At 31.5% G+C, this 18,811-nt stretch overlaps 4 protein-coding genes across 5 annotated transcripts; 2 read left to right on the forward strand and 2 right to left on the reverse strand.

Moving 5' to 3' along the window:
• The first annotated feature begins 1,040 nt into the window (after positions 1–1,040).
• LOC148203218 (small ribosomal subunit protein eS21) lies at positions 1,041–2,729 on the forward strand. Its single transcript, XM_088105910.1, has 4 exons — positions 1,041–1,164; positions 1,268–1,353; positions 1,474–1,606; positions 2,524–2,729. Exons 2-4 carry the CDS (start codon positions 1,304–1,306, stop codon positions 2,587–2,589), a joined length of 249 nt encoding a protein of 82 aa, XP_087962036.1. The 5' UTR covers positions 1,041–1,164; positions 1,268–1,303; the 3' UTR covers positions 2,590–2,729.
• A 1,003-nt stretch (positions 2,730–3,732) lies between these two features.
• On the forward strand, positions 3,733–7,636 carry LOC148203219 (putative protein phosphatase 2C 40). Of its 2 annotated transcripts, none has more exons than XM_088106088.1 (4): positions 3,733–4,022; positions 5,431–6,637; positions 6,871–7,135; positions 7,229–7,636. In XM_088106088.1, exons 2-4 carry the CDS (start codon positions 5,456–5,458, stop codon positions 7,354–7,356), a joined length of 1,575 nt encoding a protein of 524 aa, XP_087962214.1. In that variant the 5' UTR covers positions 3,733–4,022; positions 5,431–5,455; the 3' UTR covers positions 7,357–7,636. The 2 variants fall into 2 exon arrangements, with proteins under 2 accessions (XP_087962214.1, XP_087962215.1); XM_088106089.1 differs by having other exon boundaries at positions 3,734–4,022; positions 5,474–6,637.
• Positions 7,637–8,778: 1,142 nt separating this feature from the next.
• Positions 8,779–10,307, reverse strand: LOC148203220 (uncharacterized). The gene is made up of 3 exons (XM_088107972.1): positions 10,210–10,307; positions 10,007–10,082; positions 8,779–9,653 (listed from the first exon to the last, which is right to left on the reverse strand). Exons 1-3 carry the CDS (start codon positions 10,255–10,257, stop codon positions 8,968–8,970), a joined length of 810 nt encoding a protein of 269 aa, XP_087964098.1. The 5' UTR covers positions 10,258–10,307; the 3' UTR covers positions 8,779–8,967.
• A 2,604-nt stretch (positions 10,308–12,911) lies between these two features.
• LOC124836901 (uncharacterized) lies at positions 12,912–17,532 on the reverse strand. Its single transcript, XM_088106019.1, has 7 exons — positions 17,360–17,532; positions 17,233–17,271; positions 17,092–17,145; positions 16,915–16,968; positions 13,448–13,501; positions 13,302–13,373; positions 12,912–13,184 (listed from the first exon to the last, which is right to left on the reverse strand). The coding sequence occupies exons 1-7, from the start codon at positions 17,393–17,395 to the stop codon at positions 13,062–13,064; spliced, it is 432 nt and encodes a 143-aa protein (XP_087962145.1). The 5' UTR covers positions 17,396–17,532; the 3' UTR covers positions 12,912–13,061.
• Positions 17,533–18,811: the final 1,279 nt, after the last annotated feature.

Below are 18,811 nucleotides of genomic sequence, written 5' to 3' on the forward strand. Positions count from 1 at the left end.
AACAACAACATCCCACAACAATTAAGAAACATTTCTAAATTGTATTTTTAAATAACTAAATTACTAACATATCTGTGTAATTGATTATATTTAATTACTTTTATCAAATAAAAAAATGAAAATTTAATAAATTAAATTATCTTATTCAAATTAGATATTAAAAAAATTAAAATAAAAAAAAACTTTCTTTAAAATTGTGAAATTAACTATCTTGATGTAAAAGTTAATGGAAGCTAAGCAAATCACAAATATATATATATATATATATATATATGACAGGTGAAATAAAAAAAATATGAATATTCTTGGTTGTTTGATGTGATATTTCCCTTTCATTATTTATATAAAAGACACTAATTTTATATAAAAGACACTAATTTAAGTTTATATAAAATACACTAATTTAAGTTTCTATAAAATAGTATTGAAAATTAATGCATGCTTCTTTTTTTTCATTTGGGTTTCATGACACGTTTAAGTATGTATTTTCGCACAAAATTTTCAATTATGTTTTTTCCATTTAATTAGTCAGTATTCTGTTCTATTAGTAAGTGACAACAAAAAAAATTCATGGTTTTGATACAGTGTAACTTTTATGGAACAAATAAAGACTACCGTTCTTAAACACAATTATATAAAATGATGTAGGTAAAAAATTGTGAATGAGTGAATATTTTATTTATATTTTTTAGTGCAAATAACTCATTCTCACATAATGTGAAAATGTATCAATTTAGTTTTGAAAAAAAAATTCTAATTTGAGAACCTGTGAAAAATCACATAATTATCTTCCGTGGCTAAAGTTAATAAATTATTTTGTTATTAAAATAGAATTTTAGGGATGCATTTGACAATAAATTAGATATTATTTCATTATAAAGCTATAATATTTTGAAATAAATTATTATATATATATATTTTTACATATTAATAGTATTTTTCATTTTTCATTTTTCTAAAGACTAAAGTAACTATGTATGGCGATGAAGGTTGAAATTCTCCCATTTTCTAAAAAAAAAACATATTTTAGTGTCCTTTGTTAAATTCGGGCTTTCGAAGAAAGCCCAGCCCAAGAGAAGGAGACTAGGGTTTTGGGATTTATAACAATCGTGTCCGTCCTAGTCCTTTCTCTACCGCACTCCTCTTCGTTCGTCTTCTTCTCTGGTGTGCTTCCTCTCTTATGTGTTTCTGTTCTTTCTTGATTCTTTGAAAATTTCATGTAATCCTTATTGTTACTATCTTGTTTTAATCCCATTCACGCTTGTAGAGATTTTTGAAGGAGTTTTCTAAGGTTCAACCAAAGATGCAGAACGAGGAAGGACAGATCACCGAGCTTTACATCCCTAGGAAGTGGTATGTGTCATTTTTCTATTATTTCCATTAATTGTTTTTGGGATTTCCTTTTTAAAAGTGATTTATCTGTTTGTTTGTTGAATTTGGAAACTTATATCGATTTTTGTGAATATGGTGCAGTTCTGCTACAAACAGATTGATTACTGCGAAGGACCATGCTTCGGTTCAGATTAACATTGGGCATGTGGATGAGAATGGTATCTACAATGGTCAATTCTCCACTTTTGCCCTTTGCGGCTTCATCCGTGCTCAGGTCTCCATTTTCATATCTTTTGGAATTGATTTATTGTTTATTATTATTATTATTATTATTATTATTATTCTATTTACTATTTATGTGAACTGTGACCTACTTATTTTTTAGGTTATGCCAGTGGGTAGCAGTGTTTTGTATTTTTTGCTACGTACTTTTTTTTTTGGTTTATTGCATTAGTTCTGTGATTACGGATGTGTATTGTAAATTAGGGTTTGTTTTGCGAAATTATTGGGGTTGATTTTATGTGCCTCATAATGAATGTCTTTAGTAGAGAAAATAAATGTTTATATGCTTCGAATTGAATGTATAACAAATGGTTTCCTTTTTTATTTAGAAAAATTACTTGCTTAAATTCAGCGTTAAGAATTGGTTTGTTGTTCACTAATTTGCTGGGTCGATGGAGTTTCTGTTTCAGCGGTTCATATCAATTTATTTGATGGCATTGGATGTTCTTGTAAATAGTATTTAATTTAGCTTCAAGCTGAGTTTGTTAACTATTTTCTTCTTTTATTTCCCCTTCATCTTTCTTTATTAGAATATTGGCTTTTCTTTCTGTCTATGTAAATATCATACATTGGCGTTGTTTTTATTCTTGAAAGTATAAAACAATTAGAATTTGTTTCCCGTATACATGCATCTGTGTGGTCAGCCGTAAAAATCCTGACAAACAGATCATTAGTATATATTTTTCTCGTTTCATTGTTGGTCTAAAGATAATGAAATTAATGCAGTGCAATATGATGAATTGTGATTTTGATTTATCAGTTTGGAGCTTGCATTTCATTTTATGAATACGTGGAATATTGTGTTTGCTATTTGTGTTTAGGTCCCAGTTTTTGTATTGAAACTCCTTTTGTTTCATTTATGATATTTTACCTATTTACTGAGAAGCATTTCTTGCTCTTAATATCCAGGGTGATGCCGACAGTGCCCTAGATCGCTTGTGGCAGAAGAAGAAAGCTGAAGTTAAGCAACAGTAGACGCCCATGTTACTTTGTTATGTATTAATTTTTATTTTTGCTAGTAATATTTGAGGATTATGATTGTCATTTTGAGCAAATACTTGTTCTGAATTTTCTTTGGTACTTGTTACCCCCAGCTAAGGTTGTTTTTTTGACAATGCGTTGATGAGTATTCGGTTGTCTTAAATTTCAATCTTTAATTATATATGTCGCCGTAGTTTTACCATGTTTATTTGTTGAAGGCTTTTAAAATGTTCCTTTTAAGTTTTCTTCTTCTTGATTGAGGCTTTTGATAATTAAATTACGCTTTTAAACTAATTTAAATTAATTTTACATTTATTGACAAACGTACACTTGTTTTAATGTTTTCTGTCATTACAGCGAAGGAAACATAGCTATAAATATAATGGAGGAATTCACATTCTCAGTTTCACGTCAGTGAGCACTATAGAATGTATATATTTTTAAGCTTGTTGCTTACTAAGCGTCACTGAAATAAAATAATCTACCATTGTATATTATTTTGACCTTTTAATATAAAATTATTAAAAAAATTTCAAAATCAATAAAATTATAATAACTAAAAAATAATTAAGTTACCAATAAAAGACATTGTCACATTATTTTATACTTATTAGTTAATTTATTACGTAATTCCAATTCAATAAATTTAGTCAAGAGTCTATATTCATTTTTTTTAATTTATTTTATTCGTCCACATAATAGTAAAAAGTTATACGTAATTGGTTAAATGTTAAAAAAGTGAGAGGTTAAAAATGAAAGAAATAATGATAAATAAAGTTAAAATACAGGTTGTTTAGAGAAGAAAATGAATAGAAAAGTCGTAAATAAGTGTGATTGATTTAAAAGAATAAAATATAACTTATAATAAGATAGTTTATTACTTTGTTTATAACAAGAAATAAACTACTTGTAAGAGGAGTCAAAAATGGATGAATACAAAGTTATTTGTATTGACTTGTTAAAAAAATGTAAAAGATTATTAGTTAAAAAATGGTTGTTATATTACCAACACATGAAAATTCATTATTAGTTATTATACAAAACACTAACAAATTTATAATATATAGTAATTTATGATTAAATTATAATATCAATACCAAATGATAATATGGCTCTTCATATTTGATTGCAAAATTCGGAAATTGAAAGAAAAAAGAGAAGAGAAAAAGAAAAGTTTGAAGAAAAGAAAAAAAAGAGAGAAGGAACCGGTTTCTTTGACTAGACCGAAACGTGAGCCATGAAAGAGCATTCATCTTCCCTTCTCTTCTCTACCATCCGAATTTCCAACCACTTCCTTTTCTTCCTTTCCTTTCAACACTCATTCTTCCTTCACCATTTTCTCTCTTCTCTCCTATTTCACCATCTCTCTTTCTCTTTCTCCTTCTTCGTTTCCATAGCTGCATTCTCAGCTCCTTCACTCTCTATTCGTAAGTGCCTTTTTTCCTTTCTTTTTTCTGTTTTTTTTTTTTATTTCATTTCACGTGTCTCATGCGGATTTTTTGTTCTACGTGTTTTTCTCTCTTCTGGGTTTTGTTTGTTTTGCAAAACAAATCAAATGAAGAATGCCCAAATGGAATTCTAGGGGAAAGTTTTGATTTTGATTTTTACTCACGTTCAAAATAGGCGAGAGCATCACTGAATGTGAACTCGTGCAAGAATGCGCCCTTTTTCTTAATGTTGATTTTTGTCAATTACACTCTTACGTTGAGTATTATCATTACTGTCTGCCACTGTCATTGAAACTTCACTCTGTGTGTGTGTGTGTGTGTGTGTGAGAGAGAGAGAGAGAGATTGGAAATAAACAAGCTCATTGTTTCAATAAATTTTCCTGTTTTTGTACTATGAACTTGATCTTTCTTCCTCTTTTCCTTGTTTCTGGGGGCTTGATGTGAAGGGATGGCATGGAGAAATTCTTCTTTATTCATTAACGTGAAAAATATTTGGTATTTTTTGTTGGAGCCAAATGGTAAAATTTAATAATATGCAAATTTTGTCAGAAATAGTTTGAGGTCGAATAAGTGTAGCCGTCAAGTAGTGAAATGGTACATGATAAAGCTTAAATTTTATTTTATTGTTTTTCTTTTCCTTTTCGTGTTGCTGTAAATTATTTGTGCTGGCATCAGGATTTAGTTTATGTTGTTTTTCTTGTCTTGGTGCTATGGACCTTCCTCATATTCAAAAGCATGAAATCCTCTTAGGCGGGCATAATCATTTAAAGTTTTATTTCCTAAATATGGTAAATATGAATAAATACCTGAGGAACTCTTAAAAATGTTTACACTCATTTGCTCAGATGCATTTCCCGTACAAATATGTTTTATTAGCATACAAAGGAAGCCAACACTGATACTGTAAGGTTTCAGCCAAATGCCTATGAAATTTTAGGTATATAATTATGTTTACTTTGATCCTTCATTTCTAATGCTTGAAGAATTTACTTCAAATTGGTTAATATTATTTGAATGTTATTTGTTTATTTGTTATAATGTTATTTTGTTGAACTAATGGTTGCTAGTCCGGTATGTGGTACAGCTTTTAAGTTTGTTTAAAGAACTGTTATTGTGGCATTATTAAGTATATGAATTGACCGCTGTTTCTGCTATCTAGAAAATCTTCTGTTTTACGTTTTCTAGATAATCAAATGGCTTTTTCTACCAGATTAAACACACACATAATCTTTGGTTATACATTCCTATATGGATTGTCATTATCAGTTTTGAATGAAACCTGTCTTCATCATCCATGCATGTTTGATTGATCAAGTTTAGCTGCTCTCATGTTTCGTGCTCTGAGTTGATACATGTTGTGTGTTAATACTGTTTACTTTTGTGCCAGTGATGTAATATTGATAGTGTTGAGAATGGATTTCTTAAACCAGGAGATAAGCATGCATAGCCCTGAAGGTGAACTTAAAATAAGTTTTGGCTATCAATGCAATAGTGATAGAGGTATACCTTACAAAGAAATCAATAGAACAAGCAGTTTCTCTTGCTTATCCGGTGCTGCCTTAAGTGCAAATGCTACACTTGCCAACACAAATATCTGCAATGGCGTAATAGGAGAAGAAATCCTTCCGAGTTTGGACTCTCCTAAATCGTTTCGAACAATACCCTCTTCATCAAGTTTTCCAAAATTGGAAATATTATCATCTTCTGTCCATAGTAGTTTTTCAAATCTAAGTTGCAGCCCTTCCACTCCAACTAACGTGCTTGAATATGACTCATGTTCATTAAAATCTATGAGTGCTCCTTCTAGAACTGAAGGTTTTCTTAATGCCATGGATGTTCAAGTTGCTGGAGGAGCGGCTGGTGAAGATAGAGTTCAAGCAGTTTGTTCTGAAGAAAATGGGTGGCTCTTCTGTGCTATTTATGATGGCTTTAATGGGAGAGATGCAGCCGACTTTTTGGCGGGTACCCTTTATGATACCATTGTATCTTATTTTAGTATGTTACGTTGTGATTTGGAACCAGATTTCATAAAAGCTTCTGACAATGTGGCTGTGGGTGAATCCTTTCCATATAATTTGGATGATAGTCTTATTCTTCTGGAGCACCAATCTCCTTCAAAATTTAAGGGAAACAATTCTGGTCTTGACTGTTTGGCAAACATTAATCCACCTTCCAAGTCAGAAGCATCTCCTAAATCATTTTCACACAGTAAAGTACTTGATGGTCTCCAGCATGTTCTTAGTCAGGTTGAGAATGATTTCTTATGCATGGTTGAACAGGAAATGGAGGAACGTCCAGATTTAGTTTCTATTGGATCTTGTGTTTTGCTTGTGCTTCTTCATGGCAATGATTTATATACACTTAATCTTGGTGACAGCAGAGCAGTATTGGCGACATGCTGTACAGATAACAGAATGAATGGGAATGAGAGATTGAAGGCTATCCAGCTCACAGATTGTCATACAGTTGACAATGAAGCCGAAAGAGCTCGAGTTCTTGCTGATCATCCTGATGATCCTAAAACCATAGTAGCAGGGAAAGTGAAGGGAAAACTGAAGGTTACTCGAGCTTTAGGAGCAGGGTACTTGAAAAAGGTTTGCATTTTTCTTATATTAGGCAAGAAGGTTCCAAAAGATTTTGAGTTGTGATTTTCTTTTGTAAAAGAAATTGTACACAATAAGATATTATAAAGATGTAATAACCCTGTACTGATATCCTAGCTCCAAATGATGAGTGGATGGAAGTTCATTACATTTATCGACTTTGCTAGTTTATGAACACCAACTATTTCAAAAGGACATGATTTTCCTCTTTTTCTTCCCTACAGAAAATTCTGAATGACGCATTAATGGGAATCCTTCGAGTTCATGATCTCACTAGCCCACCATATATTTCAACTGATCCATCGTTGAATGTGCACAAAATCTCAGATTCTGACCAATTTGTTATAGTTGCGAGTGATGGTTTATTTGACTTCTTCAGTAATGATGAAGCAGTACAGTTTGTAGAGTCTTATATATTGAGAAATCCTTTTGGTGATGCAGCAAAATTTCTTATTGAGCAATTAGTTGCAAGAGCAGCTGATTCTGCAGGTCATTTTTCAAGATCTCATGCTAACCTTGATTTTCATTGCATGAATGAGTTAATGTTATTTTACGATTAGTTACTAAGTGATGCTCTTGCAGGCTTCAGCATGGAGGAGTTGATGAATGTTCCCGACGGGAGGAGGAGGAAGTACCATGATGATGTGACGGTAATGGTGATCATCCTTGGCAGGAATCAACGGACTTCAAAAGCATCAATTTGCACCTAGAGACTGACCAAAGAAAAATACATTTGAAGCTCTTAGATGACCATATTGGTTAAAGTGGTATTTCTTAGGAAGTTTTGATGTTCAAAGTGTACATTAGACCTTTAGAACTTAGAATCATTGGCTTGGTATCCAAAATCTTTCTGTAGTTTTTCCTATTCGTCTGGAACATGAATTTTTGAAATGGTTTCCTTGTATATAATATCAATGAAAATTAGCTTTTGTTTCGAAAAAAATGTAGATAACTGCTTTATATTTTGACAAGGGCAAGATTGTTACTTCATATACTTTTCTTATTAGTTGGTTTGCTTTATATTTGAATCGAGGAACATGCATGCTTGAATATAAATTTAAGCATGCATAAAAATGAAAGTGCTTCACTTTTTTGCCTTTCGGGACCTTCCCAGGCAGAAAATCTGCAGTCTCTTGGTTTCCTCACAGCTATTCTTTTTGTACTTACTGATAGAAAGTGACAAAATATTTTGAATGTGCATACTGAGTAATATGATTTGGTGACATCGAAGTGGAAAGAAACAAAAGACTTACATTAATCTTTGATGAAAAGTTGTAACATTCTTGTCATGTTACTCAACTTCAAAATTCAAATTTTTTATAGAAACTATTTTTGTTTCTGAAGTTAGTATTTCAAAGTTTAGCTTTAGTTTAATCTAGCTTGACTAGAGGTAAGTAAAACTTGAAATGTTAGTCCTTGAAACAGACATGCATAAAGTTAGTTAATACAAGTAATATCCTTAACTAAATGCAAGATGACAGAAAATTGTAGTCAAACATCTCTTTATTATAGAGCTATCATTAGACCATAAATCTTTGGAAAAAAGTTATCCTATTCTCTGAATAGTATTTTATGCAAAAGATGAAAAAGTTGGAAGTTTAAAAAGTAATGAGAGTTGCCTACATTAATGCCCTTCTCACTGATATGTTAATTTAGGGCAGACAGAAAAGTGTTTTCAGTGCATTTCAACTTTTGCTCCACAAATAAAGTTCTCCAACACCTACATGTCCCCAAAACCACCAACAATTGTCTTCCTAGGTGTATAGTAAATGGAACTTATCATGTTCATATAATACACATTTCAGTATACAAATTTTGATCTGATATATAATACTGTGTATAATTGTATTACTTTTGTCACACACATATCAAAGGTATATTCTGAAATCAAACTACATAACTTTTTGTGGTCCAAGTTGCACAACTTGAAACAGTTTCCAAATTCTACCCACCTGACATTAGAGTCCCCCACCATTCTTTTTCAGTTTTTCTATTCTCTTTTGTGTAATCAAAATGCACAACGTCCTAAATCATCAAGAGAAAATATCAACCTTTAATCTGTTACATTCATATAATCCATACACTTCTTTAACTTTGTTGAAATAGGACAACTTCTTTAATGGATCTCCATGCATTTCAACAAATAAATAACGTGCATTAAAAAGAGCAATAAAGGAAAAAAATTACAATCTTTTTCTTCTTATTTTCTTACTAAAGAAAGTGTTAAACTTTGCAACTGCAGTAGGATTGCAAACTATCTAGGAAATAAAATAATAATAATAATAATATCCATAGTACAACACTCTCTTTACTATCAAGTCTCACATAACAGAACACCCATTGACATTTTCATCACTGAAGATCTCAAAGGACACCAACGGTGCTGATTGAAAGTGATGACAATCTTGGTCCAGACCAGCCCACGTGTAGGGTGAAGATGGAACGTAGTAAGAAGGATACAATCTGTTATAAGCTGCAACACCACTTTCTGGATATAAAAGCCAATACTGACGTGTAGGGTTCACATTCACTGGGCCCACAAGATCTTGAAACTGCAATCCAGTGTGTGCAGGTGCACCAGTAGCTGCTTCCACTGAACTCAAACCACTGTTTCCATTCCCACCACCAAGGTGCAATTTTTTCTTCTTCTTCTTCTTAGCAGAGCCGGCACCACCTTCGCTCCGACCACCCTCCGACGGCATCCGGTAAACGGAGGGGGACTTTCCCGGCGAGTCATTGCTGCTGCTTTTTTTCTCACTGTTACACTTGGCAGAAGCATTTTCAGTTCCCTTGTGATTTTCCACGCTCTGTAGTTCTCTAACTTCATTTTTCTTCTTCTTCTTCTGCTGCTGCTGCTGCCCATTGCCGGAGATTTTCCCGTCATTCTCCGGCCAAATCTCGGCTTGTTTTCCGGCTCTGACGAGCTTCCTGAGAAGGGTCTCCACAGCAACACTTCCAGTTACTGTTACTTTGTTCAGCTGTGGGTCTATTGTTGCAGTGAAAACACCTACAAAGGGGAACCTTTTCTTTAGAATTCAAAATGAATCTAACTTATTTGTTATGCACTGTTTTGTCCCTTTCGTTAGACAATTTGGGATCTGTAAATTTTTCTTCTTTCCTGGTTCAGAATGCTATGTTGGAGTAATTACAACAGTGTAATACTCCTGCATGGGAAAAGAAGAATGCTCTCTGTAGAGTAAGAAAAAGTGTACGAAAAAAGAGTTGAAATAAATGAAATCTGAAGCTGGATTTGTGTTATGTTTTTCTAGCATATAATTGTGCAGTACGAGTACTTTCATGAGTTTTGTGGTGTAAAATTCTGCTTTCATACTTTTTGTTCAAAGAAATGTGATATAGTACCATCAATGCTCTTCAGAACTTTCTTTACTTTCCTCCTGCAACCTTCACAGTGGATTGAAACTTTCAAGAACCATGTCTAGGAGAAGAAGCAAAGAGAGTTAAATAATTAGTTTTAGTAGATTAAAGAGGGCAAATTTGAAGAGGAAAAAACATGCATCAATTACTGTGTAAGGTAAGGTGGTAGGTAGTAGTAGTAGTAGTACCTGATAGTTTAAAGGTTGTGCAGCAAGTTGAGGAGGTTTTGCAGCCATTGAGAGAGGGAAGTGGAAGTAGTGGTTGAAAGTTGAATTGAAGGATTGAAGGGATTGAAGAGTTGGAAGAAGAGAAAGAGAAGTGAATGTGGGGCATGAAAAAGAAAGAAGGGTAAATGCCAAGAATGTACTTGGAGGTGTGCACTCTGTTGGGGAGCAAAGTGTGCAGGCAAAGATGAATGGCTATCAAAGTATAATGTGACAATGACAGAAGGGCACACTGCTCCTACTGCATTATTTTGCAATAGAGCATGATTCTACTACAACCTTCCTTGTTTTTTAATATCTTCTTGTTGATGTGGTAGTGGTCAATTTTAAAACAAGAGTAGGATACTATGAAAAATAGTGATTTTTACTTTATTTTTATAGGCACTCGTGTACTGTGATTATTGTATCCACTGTTTCTTTTTCTAGGCTTGCAATGTTTGGTTTATTGTCTCTTATAAATGTACTACTAGGCTTTTGTTTCATCTGCATGATATTAGTTTGTTGTCTGTAGGAGGAAGCTATTCGTTATGCTTATAGATAAGATTCTCTTTTGCAACTTTGTTAACTTCTTCATAAATCAATTGGCATTTCTATCATATCTTTTTATGAATAGTAGTAACCATCTTTTAGATTTTATAATTTACAGTTTAGATTGTTCTTAGCTATTACCCCAAGTTGGGTTACGACTAAGTTATCTTCAGTGTGCCTTCAGAAACGCATGGAGCAAAATTTAAGGTCCTCAATGTTGTCTATAACCCATTTTCTTATGTTTTTTATGAAGAAAAAATAAAAAAGGTATAAACAAAATACTCATCTTTTAAGTACATAAAAATCACAACGTATTTCTTGGTGTCACTAAACTATTTTAATATTTCATAGTTTGACATTTGGGGGATTCCTCTATTGTAGGAGGCAACACAGAACAAATAAATAATGTGATCCAAAAGTTAAGATAAAGAAAAAGTGAAGAATATGTGTGCTGCTTAACAATTAAGAAGAAAAAAGGGGCCATTCATTACTTATAGTTTGAACAAAAATCAATTAATTTCACCAAATTTACTGGCAAAGAAAGTAATAGACTTGTGTGTTATCAAGTAATCGATGAAGGAAGTGACTGCAGCAAAATGTAGGTGGAAAATGTCCAATCTAAGGCACTGCAAGATGAGGAAATTTAACATAACCCCTTGAACATTGGTTACAGTGTACTTTCATCTCCAGTGTCTACATGCCACATCAAAATCTTCACACGAGGAAAATCAGCATGTCATGTATTTTCACCTTAGAATGACATTGAAACCCAACACTCAAGCAATGCACATGATTCAGGTAAGACTTGACACACTACCTGATATTGATTTGCCATATGGAAACAACAACTCTCACTATAGTTATCTATCAAAACTAAACACAGATATTTGTGGTAAATGTTGCTGTTTTGGTAAATATTTTTGCGTTAAAGTTTTTCCAACTGTTCAGCATGCAGGATTGTGAAGAAATTATCTCAATCAATACCTTAAATTATTGAATAGAAATACAGTAATAGCTCTGTGACTTTATGTTTAGAAAATATTAATATAGTATTGCGTTAGAAATAAGGCAGTAAAATACAAATTATAAACTTCATCATGAACGAGTTACTTGGTATATAAAATTGAAATATTACTGCAAAGGTCTGGTTAGGTAATACATTTACAGCAGAGTTTTAACATGGTGAAATTGGAGGATGACTAGGACTAGACAAAAGCAACAGTTCACTGCCCATCCAAAACTGCACTTTTCCAAAGGATGAGGTAAGCTTGTTAAGACCTTATAATAGTAATATGTAGTAATATGGTAGGTAAACTCAATAAATCGCTTCGCCTATCAAAGAGTTGAGACCTTCTAAAGCTTTTATTTTCAAAAAATGCTTTTGGTCTTAGTCTTCAATTTTTTTATGTCAAATTAGAATGTCCATTTTCAAAATTTAAAAACATTTTTATCGTGAAATTTTAAAAGTGAATAAATATAATTATTTTAACTTTTTAAAATATATTTAATACATTTTATGTTAACATTTAAATTGTTTTTACTATTTGACTCTTTATATTTCTATTTCAACGTCGAATGAAAAACATATTTGGTATGTTAAAAATATTTAATATAATTAAATTAAAAACACAAATGAATGAATTTAAAAAAAAACATAATTAATATTTTTTTAACTGTTATCTTAAAAAAAATACCATAAAAAGTATAACATTTACCCTTTTGTGTATTGACAACAAATATATGATATTTTCATAAATAATGATGATTTATTTACAATATATAAAACAATGATGATTTAACCATACTTTTCTTCAAGTTATTGAAATCAATCGACCTATATTGTTGGTTAAGTTATGACAAAAACTATCATGTCTTGAAAACCGCTTGTTTATCTAAGAATAATGATACTTTGACAACATTTTTTTAACAATATTTTAACATTATTTACGTGTCATGTGATTAGTTCATGTTTATATTTATGATTATTATTATTACTTGTAAAGTAATTTTGGACTAATCACATGATGACACGTAAATGATGTTAAAATATTATCAAAAAAATGTTGTCAAATTATCATTATCCTTTATCTAATTCAGAAAAGCAACAAAAGCAGACCGCAATTTGTACAAGTAAAATAGATTAGGAGGGGTAACGGGAAATTTACCATTGATTTAAAGTTCTATATTACAACCAATAGTAGTAATGAAACACATCAAATATCTAACAATACTGCAGAGTCATTCTGCTTATCCAGGGTGTAACACTAATACTCCAAATTAAAGGCCGTTTAATTTTCAGCTACTTCAATGTTATTATCTTCTCCTGCTACCACCTCATGTTCTTCTTTGTCAACTTCTTCAATCTTTGTCTCCTGTGCTGGAGCATGCTTGACGTCTGAGGCATCCTGAAGCTGCAATCATTCATTGATGTTGGTGCATTTAATAAAAGAAATACAACGTCATCTGGCAAGAACTTTTCAAAAAAAGACCCATAAGTTGTAGAGTCAAATGATTCTTCCAAGACTTACCCCCAAGTTTCTTAAGCTAGCAGTAACATCCTCTTGTTGCTGCTGAAGGGTAGCCCTCAAATCTTGAAATTCCTGATTTTGATTTCATAAACAAAGTTTCAAGCGACAAAACTTAGTTGACAGAAAAAACTTAAAAGCATACTTACTACTCGAAGTTGGTCCACTTCAACATTAAGTGTTTTCTTAAGTTCTGACAGCTCCTGCATGAAAAATGAAAAGCTATTAGAAGTTACATATAAAATTAGAGTGAAGCTGAAGTAACATCCAAACCAGCAATAATAAAAAGAGAGTTCGGCTACGTATCAATATAACCAGAAAAACACGAGTGCAGTAAACCTATTGTTCATTAAATCTTTAGTTATAACTACATGTGTGGACCGTGTCTGAACTAAGCAAAATAATGATAAATACAACCCATGGACCATAAAAAATCCTTTCATTTACGAAAGTAGAGCAAATAAATGACGTGTAAATGCATATCTACCAGCATAATAAAATATCAGATTTCTTGTTGGTTGTTCTACTCTGAAGGTTAAGTGTATACGCGCATCCAATAAATGGATTTTTCACCAACTTACTACACTTAGAGAAAAAACAAATATATTTTAGGTCCTACATAGTATACATTTATTACACACTATGAACTTGGTCCAATAGAAAATAAAAATGTACTAGTTACACAAAGTTCTTATTGCCTGTCAACCAAAACCAAGAAATAGTGGTGAAACTACTATGAAATATAAGGATCAAATTGTAAATTACTTTTAACGATTGAATATAATATCTTCAGTCTTCATACATGTTCTTGGAATTTGGGCTAAGAAACTAATCCAACCTCATAGAATCAATGTCAAAGGTAAGGGCTTTCAACGTCCTGTGAAGACTATATGACAGTAGCTAACTCGGAAGCACAATAAATAGTTGTATGACCACCGTTTTAAATATGATAATACAACCTGATTTTATACTTGACAGAAATACTAAAAAAAACAAAGAAAGGAATTACAGATAAAATTGAAGTCATGTTTACGCACACAATCACCATCAATATAGAAGCAATAAGAATATAGTAAAAATGTAAAACAATGGAAGATGATGGCATAATGAATAGAAAAATAATATAGCAAATTAGATAAAAAAAATAGCATAATCTGAACTGGGAGATCTAAGGAAGTAGAATGAACAGAAGATAGGATAAAAAATAATCCTATACAATGTGAAATAATAAAGATCAAAACAAAGGTAACTTTGTTTGAATGAGGATTGAGTGTTTTTCAAATCCTCAAAACTAAAATTTGTGAAACCAGAAAAGCTCCTGGTTTTATCGTAGACATTCTCCACCGCAAAGGAACTCTTGCATTTTGATACATGAAGCAAGGGTCAGGACATAGAATTTTTCTTGGAACAAACATAGCTTACAAAAAATAGAAGTGAAGTAGGACACTATAAAAATTGGAATTTATTACACAAGAGCATAGAAACAAAGGAATAGAAAAGGGAGGGAACTTAAGGAGACGAATAATGAAACAGAAAAAGGAAGATCAAGAGAGCCACATAACATGACTTGTAATATGTAAGCGTGAAATGAAATACGGAAAATGATTGGGAAATCTTGTTAAGATGAATTAACAAATCCAATGCCGTTTAGATTGAGAATAATAAGTTTGTGACAGATGTAAAATCTAGTATAGATTATCTGAATATCACTTCTTTACAGCGACACTCAAGGGTGCACCGTACCAACTCCAGAACTCCTTACACTTGTTGAAAGCAATGGTTCACCAGGTGATCTTAGCATTTCTAGCATTGACAGAAATCAAAATACAAACTTCAGTGTTAAGATAAGGATAAGGAAGGCCAAGGCTTTAAATTGCAGACCCAAAGGTTTCCTTTCAGATACACAATAGATTTGGCACAAGAAATGCCTAATCAAGTTAATTATAAAATTAAAAACATATGTTATGTAATTGTCAGGCGAGTGTTGAAACAACCAATTGGTACATTACAGTTGTGCCATTTCCCACGTCAGTACATGGTTATGCATACCCAATATAAGCATTTAACCACACATCAACAATGAGTTGATACACACATGGAACACACCAAATAATTGCCTTTAAAAGCACAAAAATCATGATGCGAAAATAAGTTTGCATATCATAGACTGTTTCATGTGCACCCTAAATGAAACTTTATTTGATCAGAATACATGTCCTGACAAAGAAAACAAATAACAGAGAAAAATTACGAAAGAAAAAACAAGTTGCTAGTTTTCTACAAGCAAATCAAACATAATAGCCTCAAATGCAATTACAAAAAATGGAAAAATACTGTTACACTATTGGTATAGCTAACATGGAGAAAGACGTCCAGAGTTATTCATGATCTAAAAGCATCTACTAAACTTAAACAAGTTTTACCGTGTTGCTATACTATGGGTCTGTTTGGACGTGTTTATTCATAAACACTTTTAGTAGAGAAAAATAAAAAGGAAAAAACAAAATGATTTTCTCTAAAATACAAGTAGTTTATGCACAAGTTAAAAATAAGAATTTAGACAAGCTACACAAAAGAACTTTCACAAATTGGGTTACGTATAACTAATTGTAACTTACAGAAAAACTCTTTTCATTTTTTTTTTCTTTCCTAAAAAAATGTTTAGGAAAAAGTTTGCCCAAACATACCCTATATGAGAGGGAATGGTAGACTTAAAATGAACAGCATGAGAGAAAGGTGGGAGTGGAAAAAATGTGATTGTTAAATAAGAATGTGTAACCAATGAGAAAGGACGATATACATATTGATTATACACATACAGAAAAAGAAAACCAGTAAGGTTGGGATACCAATGATTGAGAAAAGGATGACAGAAGATTAGATATGATAATTTGGACACGTACAAAAAGATCACAAGAGACACGCAAGCGAAAAGAGTAGGTTTTGGCACCACCAAATAGAGTGGATTGCATGAATTTTAATCCAGTTAAAAAACAAGAACAGGGAAACCAAGAAGAACTTCGGAGGAATTTGTCAAGGGAGACCTCCTGATAAATATTTTCTTGAAGCTTTGGTTAATAACTGAGTTGAATGTTGTCGTGCGATATGTAGTCATCCTCATCCAGTATGATACAACTTGGTCCCAAAATGCCATCTTCAAAACTACACGAAATCATGGTTTAAATTGTGGGTTGCAATCGCAATGGGGACTGCAGTGTAAAGGTGTGTTTTGTCACCACAGCCATATTGCAACAGCAATTTACCACAATGTCAAAGACCAAGACGAAACTGCAGTTCAAAACTATGTCTGAATTTCAGGTCGGCAATATATGTTTAGAAAGAGGAAAAAAGTTGAGAAGTTTACATGACATTAAAAAAAATAAAGAAAATTCAGTTAAACATTAAGTTGGTGATACTTTATCATCTCTTTAATATATAATAAATTAAGCCATAGATTGGCTATACCAGAATAATCAATCATTTAATTTCTTCTATTTCAAGAATACACCCAAACACGCAAAGAACTCCAAGGAATCCTTTTCAGACGACACTATAAAGCAAAAATGCAGTGTTTCGCAAACATGGATCAATCATCATCATCATCATCATCACTTACATCGCGATAGACCTTGACTTGTGTATCTAATTTAAACCTCCAACTTTGCAAATCCTACAAATAGATCCAAAGAAACAAATTAAAAAAAAAATCAGCAGCAGCAGCAAACCAGCAGGTAGAATAGTGAACTATAATCTTCATAGCTAACAAACAATGCACAACTAAGAAAAAAAAAACCTGTTTCAAACTCTGAATTCTTCCGAGAAGCTCCGATCTCGATTCATTAAGTTCCTGGAACAACACAAAGAAGGTTTAGACGCGGTTGTGAGTTCCATTTTACGAATAAAAAGAAAATGTAAAAAAAGAAAAAAAAAATACCGCGATTTTAGACGTAACGGGAGTGACATTCTCCTTCTTCTGAAAAGGAAAACAAAAATTAGAAGGGATTTTGAGAATTGCAATAAAAGATTGAATTGGAAAAATGATGAAAGAGAAGAAAACACACGGTGGATAGAGGAAGAGATGAATCTGAGTTGGCCATTGAGGATGGGATGGAAGATTTGGGAAAAGAGGATTTGTTTTGTATTGTTTGTTGTTCTAGGGTTTGTCTGGGTATATATGAATTTGAAGAGGAGCGTGGTTTGGTGAGTGTTCCGAACAAGACTCTAGAAAGAAACACCAACGTTAAAGTCACAACAGACAACAAACGAGCACAAATTTTGAAAAAACAAGGATAAAGATATCCAATTGGGCGGGATTTGGAAATACACAACCAAGTTGCAAAGCCTCTTATTTATTGCTCCATCTTTATTTTACCCAACACGTATTTTTTACTATTTTTATATTTTATTTTATATAGCTTTTATGTATCGTTGTTTGCTTTAATTAAATTTTGTAAGTTTCTTTTATAAATTTATATATTTTTAATTGATTTTTGTTGTTTATTAAGTACTTATTATTTAACTTTTTTATTAGTTTGATACTATCATAATTAATTTTTCTATTAAAATTTATATACATATAAACTAAAAAAAATTGGTAATTTTGATTTATCCCCGTACATTGATGGATAAGAAAACACGAAGAATAGTCAAACAAGAGCACTTTTTACGATAAAGTTCAAATTTAAAAGCAGTTTTTATCTGATAATAAATATAAAATTATTTCAAAACTGAATAAATAAATTGATATTTTAAAAATATCAATTTATCTCTAAATTAATGTCTTGATAAATCTCATCAAATTATATACCAAATTCTATAATTCATATTTACTTTGCTTATGATGCCATCTTTCACACCATTAACATTGTCCTACTTCTTTTACCTTTTAGGCTTGTGTAGTTCTTCATCTTTCACTCTTTTTTTTTTCACTTTTTTTTTTTTAAAATGATTGTTCTTATATGGTTCTTCCTTCCTAGCTTTATGACCTCAATGCTAGTTATAGGCTTTTTTTTAGACAAAAACCTTTATTGTTTAAAAAATTACAATAAAATTTATTTTTAAATATATATCTTACTTGAGAGAGACTTTCACAAGGAAAGGAAACAAATAAATGAACTGATCTTATATCAAAAGTATGATACAATATCTGTCTTGAGAATAACTTTTACTTTAATTTAAAGAAAAGTTAAGAAACATGATATTAACTTTTCGATGACAAAATTCGCTACATAAATAATAATATTTGTACATAATATATATTTGCAGATAATAGTAAATATTTAAATATATATTTAAAAACACAACAGGTGTTTGAAGGACAAAATTCGCTATATGAATAATTAATATTTATAAATAATATATATTTATGGATAATTTAATATTTATTTATAAACCAATTAGGTGTAAATATTGTATTATTTATATGTATTTTTAGATATTCTATATTAAAAAAAATTGAAATTACCTTTTGTTCCTATTAATAATTATATAAATACAAGCATGCGTTAAAGTAA

The sequence above is a fragment of the Vigna umbellata genome, chromosome 2 (assembly GCF_029865625.1).
Source record: "Vigna umbellata cultivar VRB3 chromosome 2, Vumbellata_1.0, whole genome shotgun sequence".
Classification (NCBI taxonomy): domain Eukaryota; kingdom Viridiplantae; phylum Streptophyta; class Magnoliopsida; order Fabales; family Fabaceae; genus Vigna; species Vigna umbellata.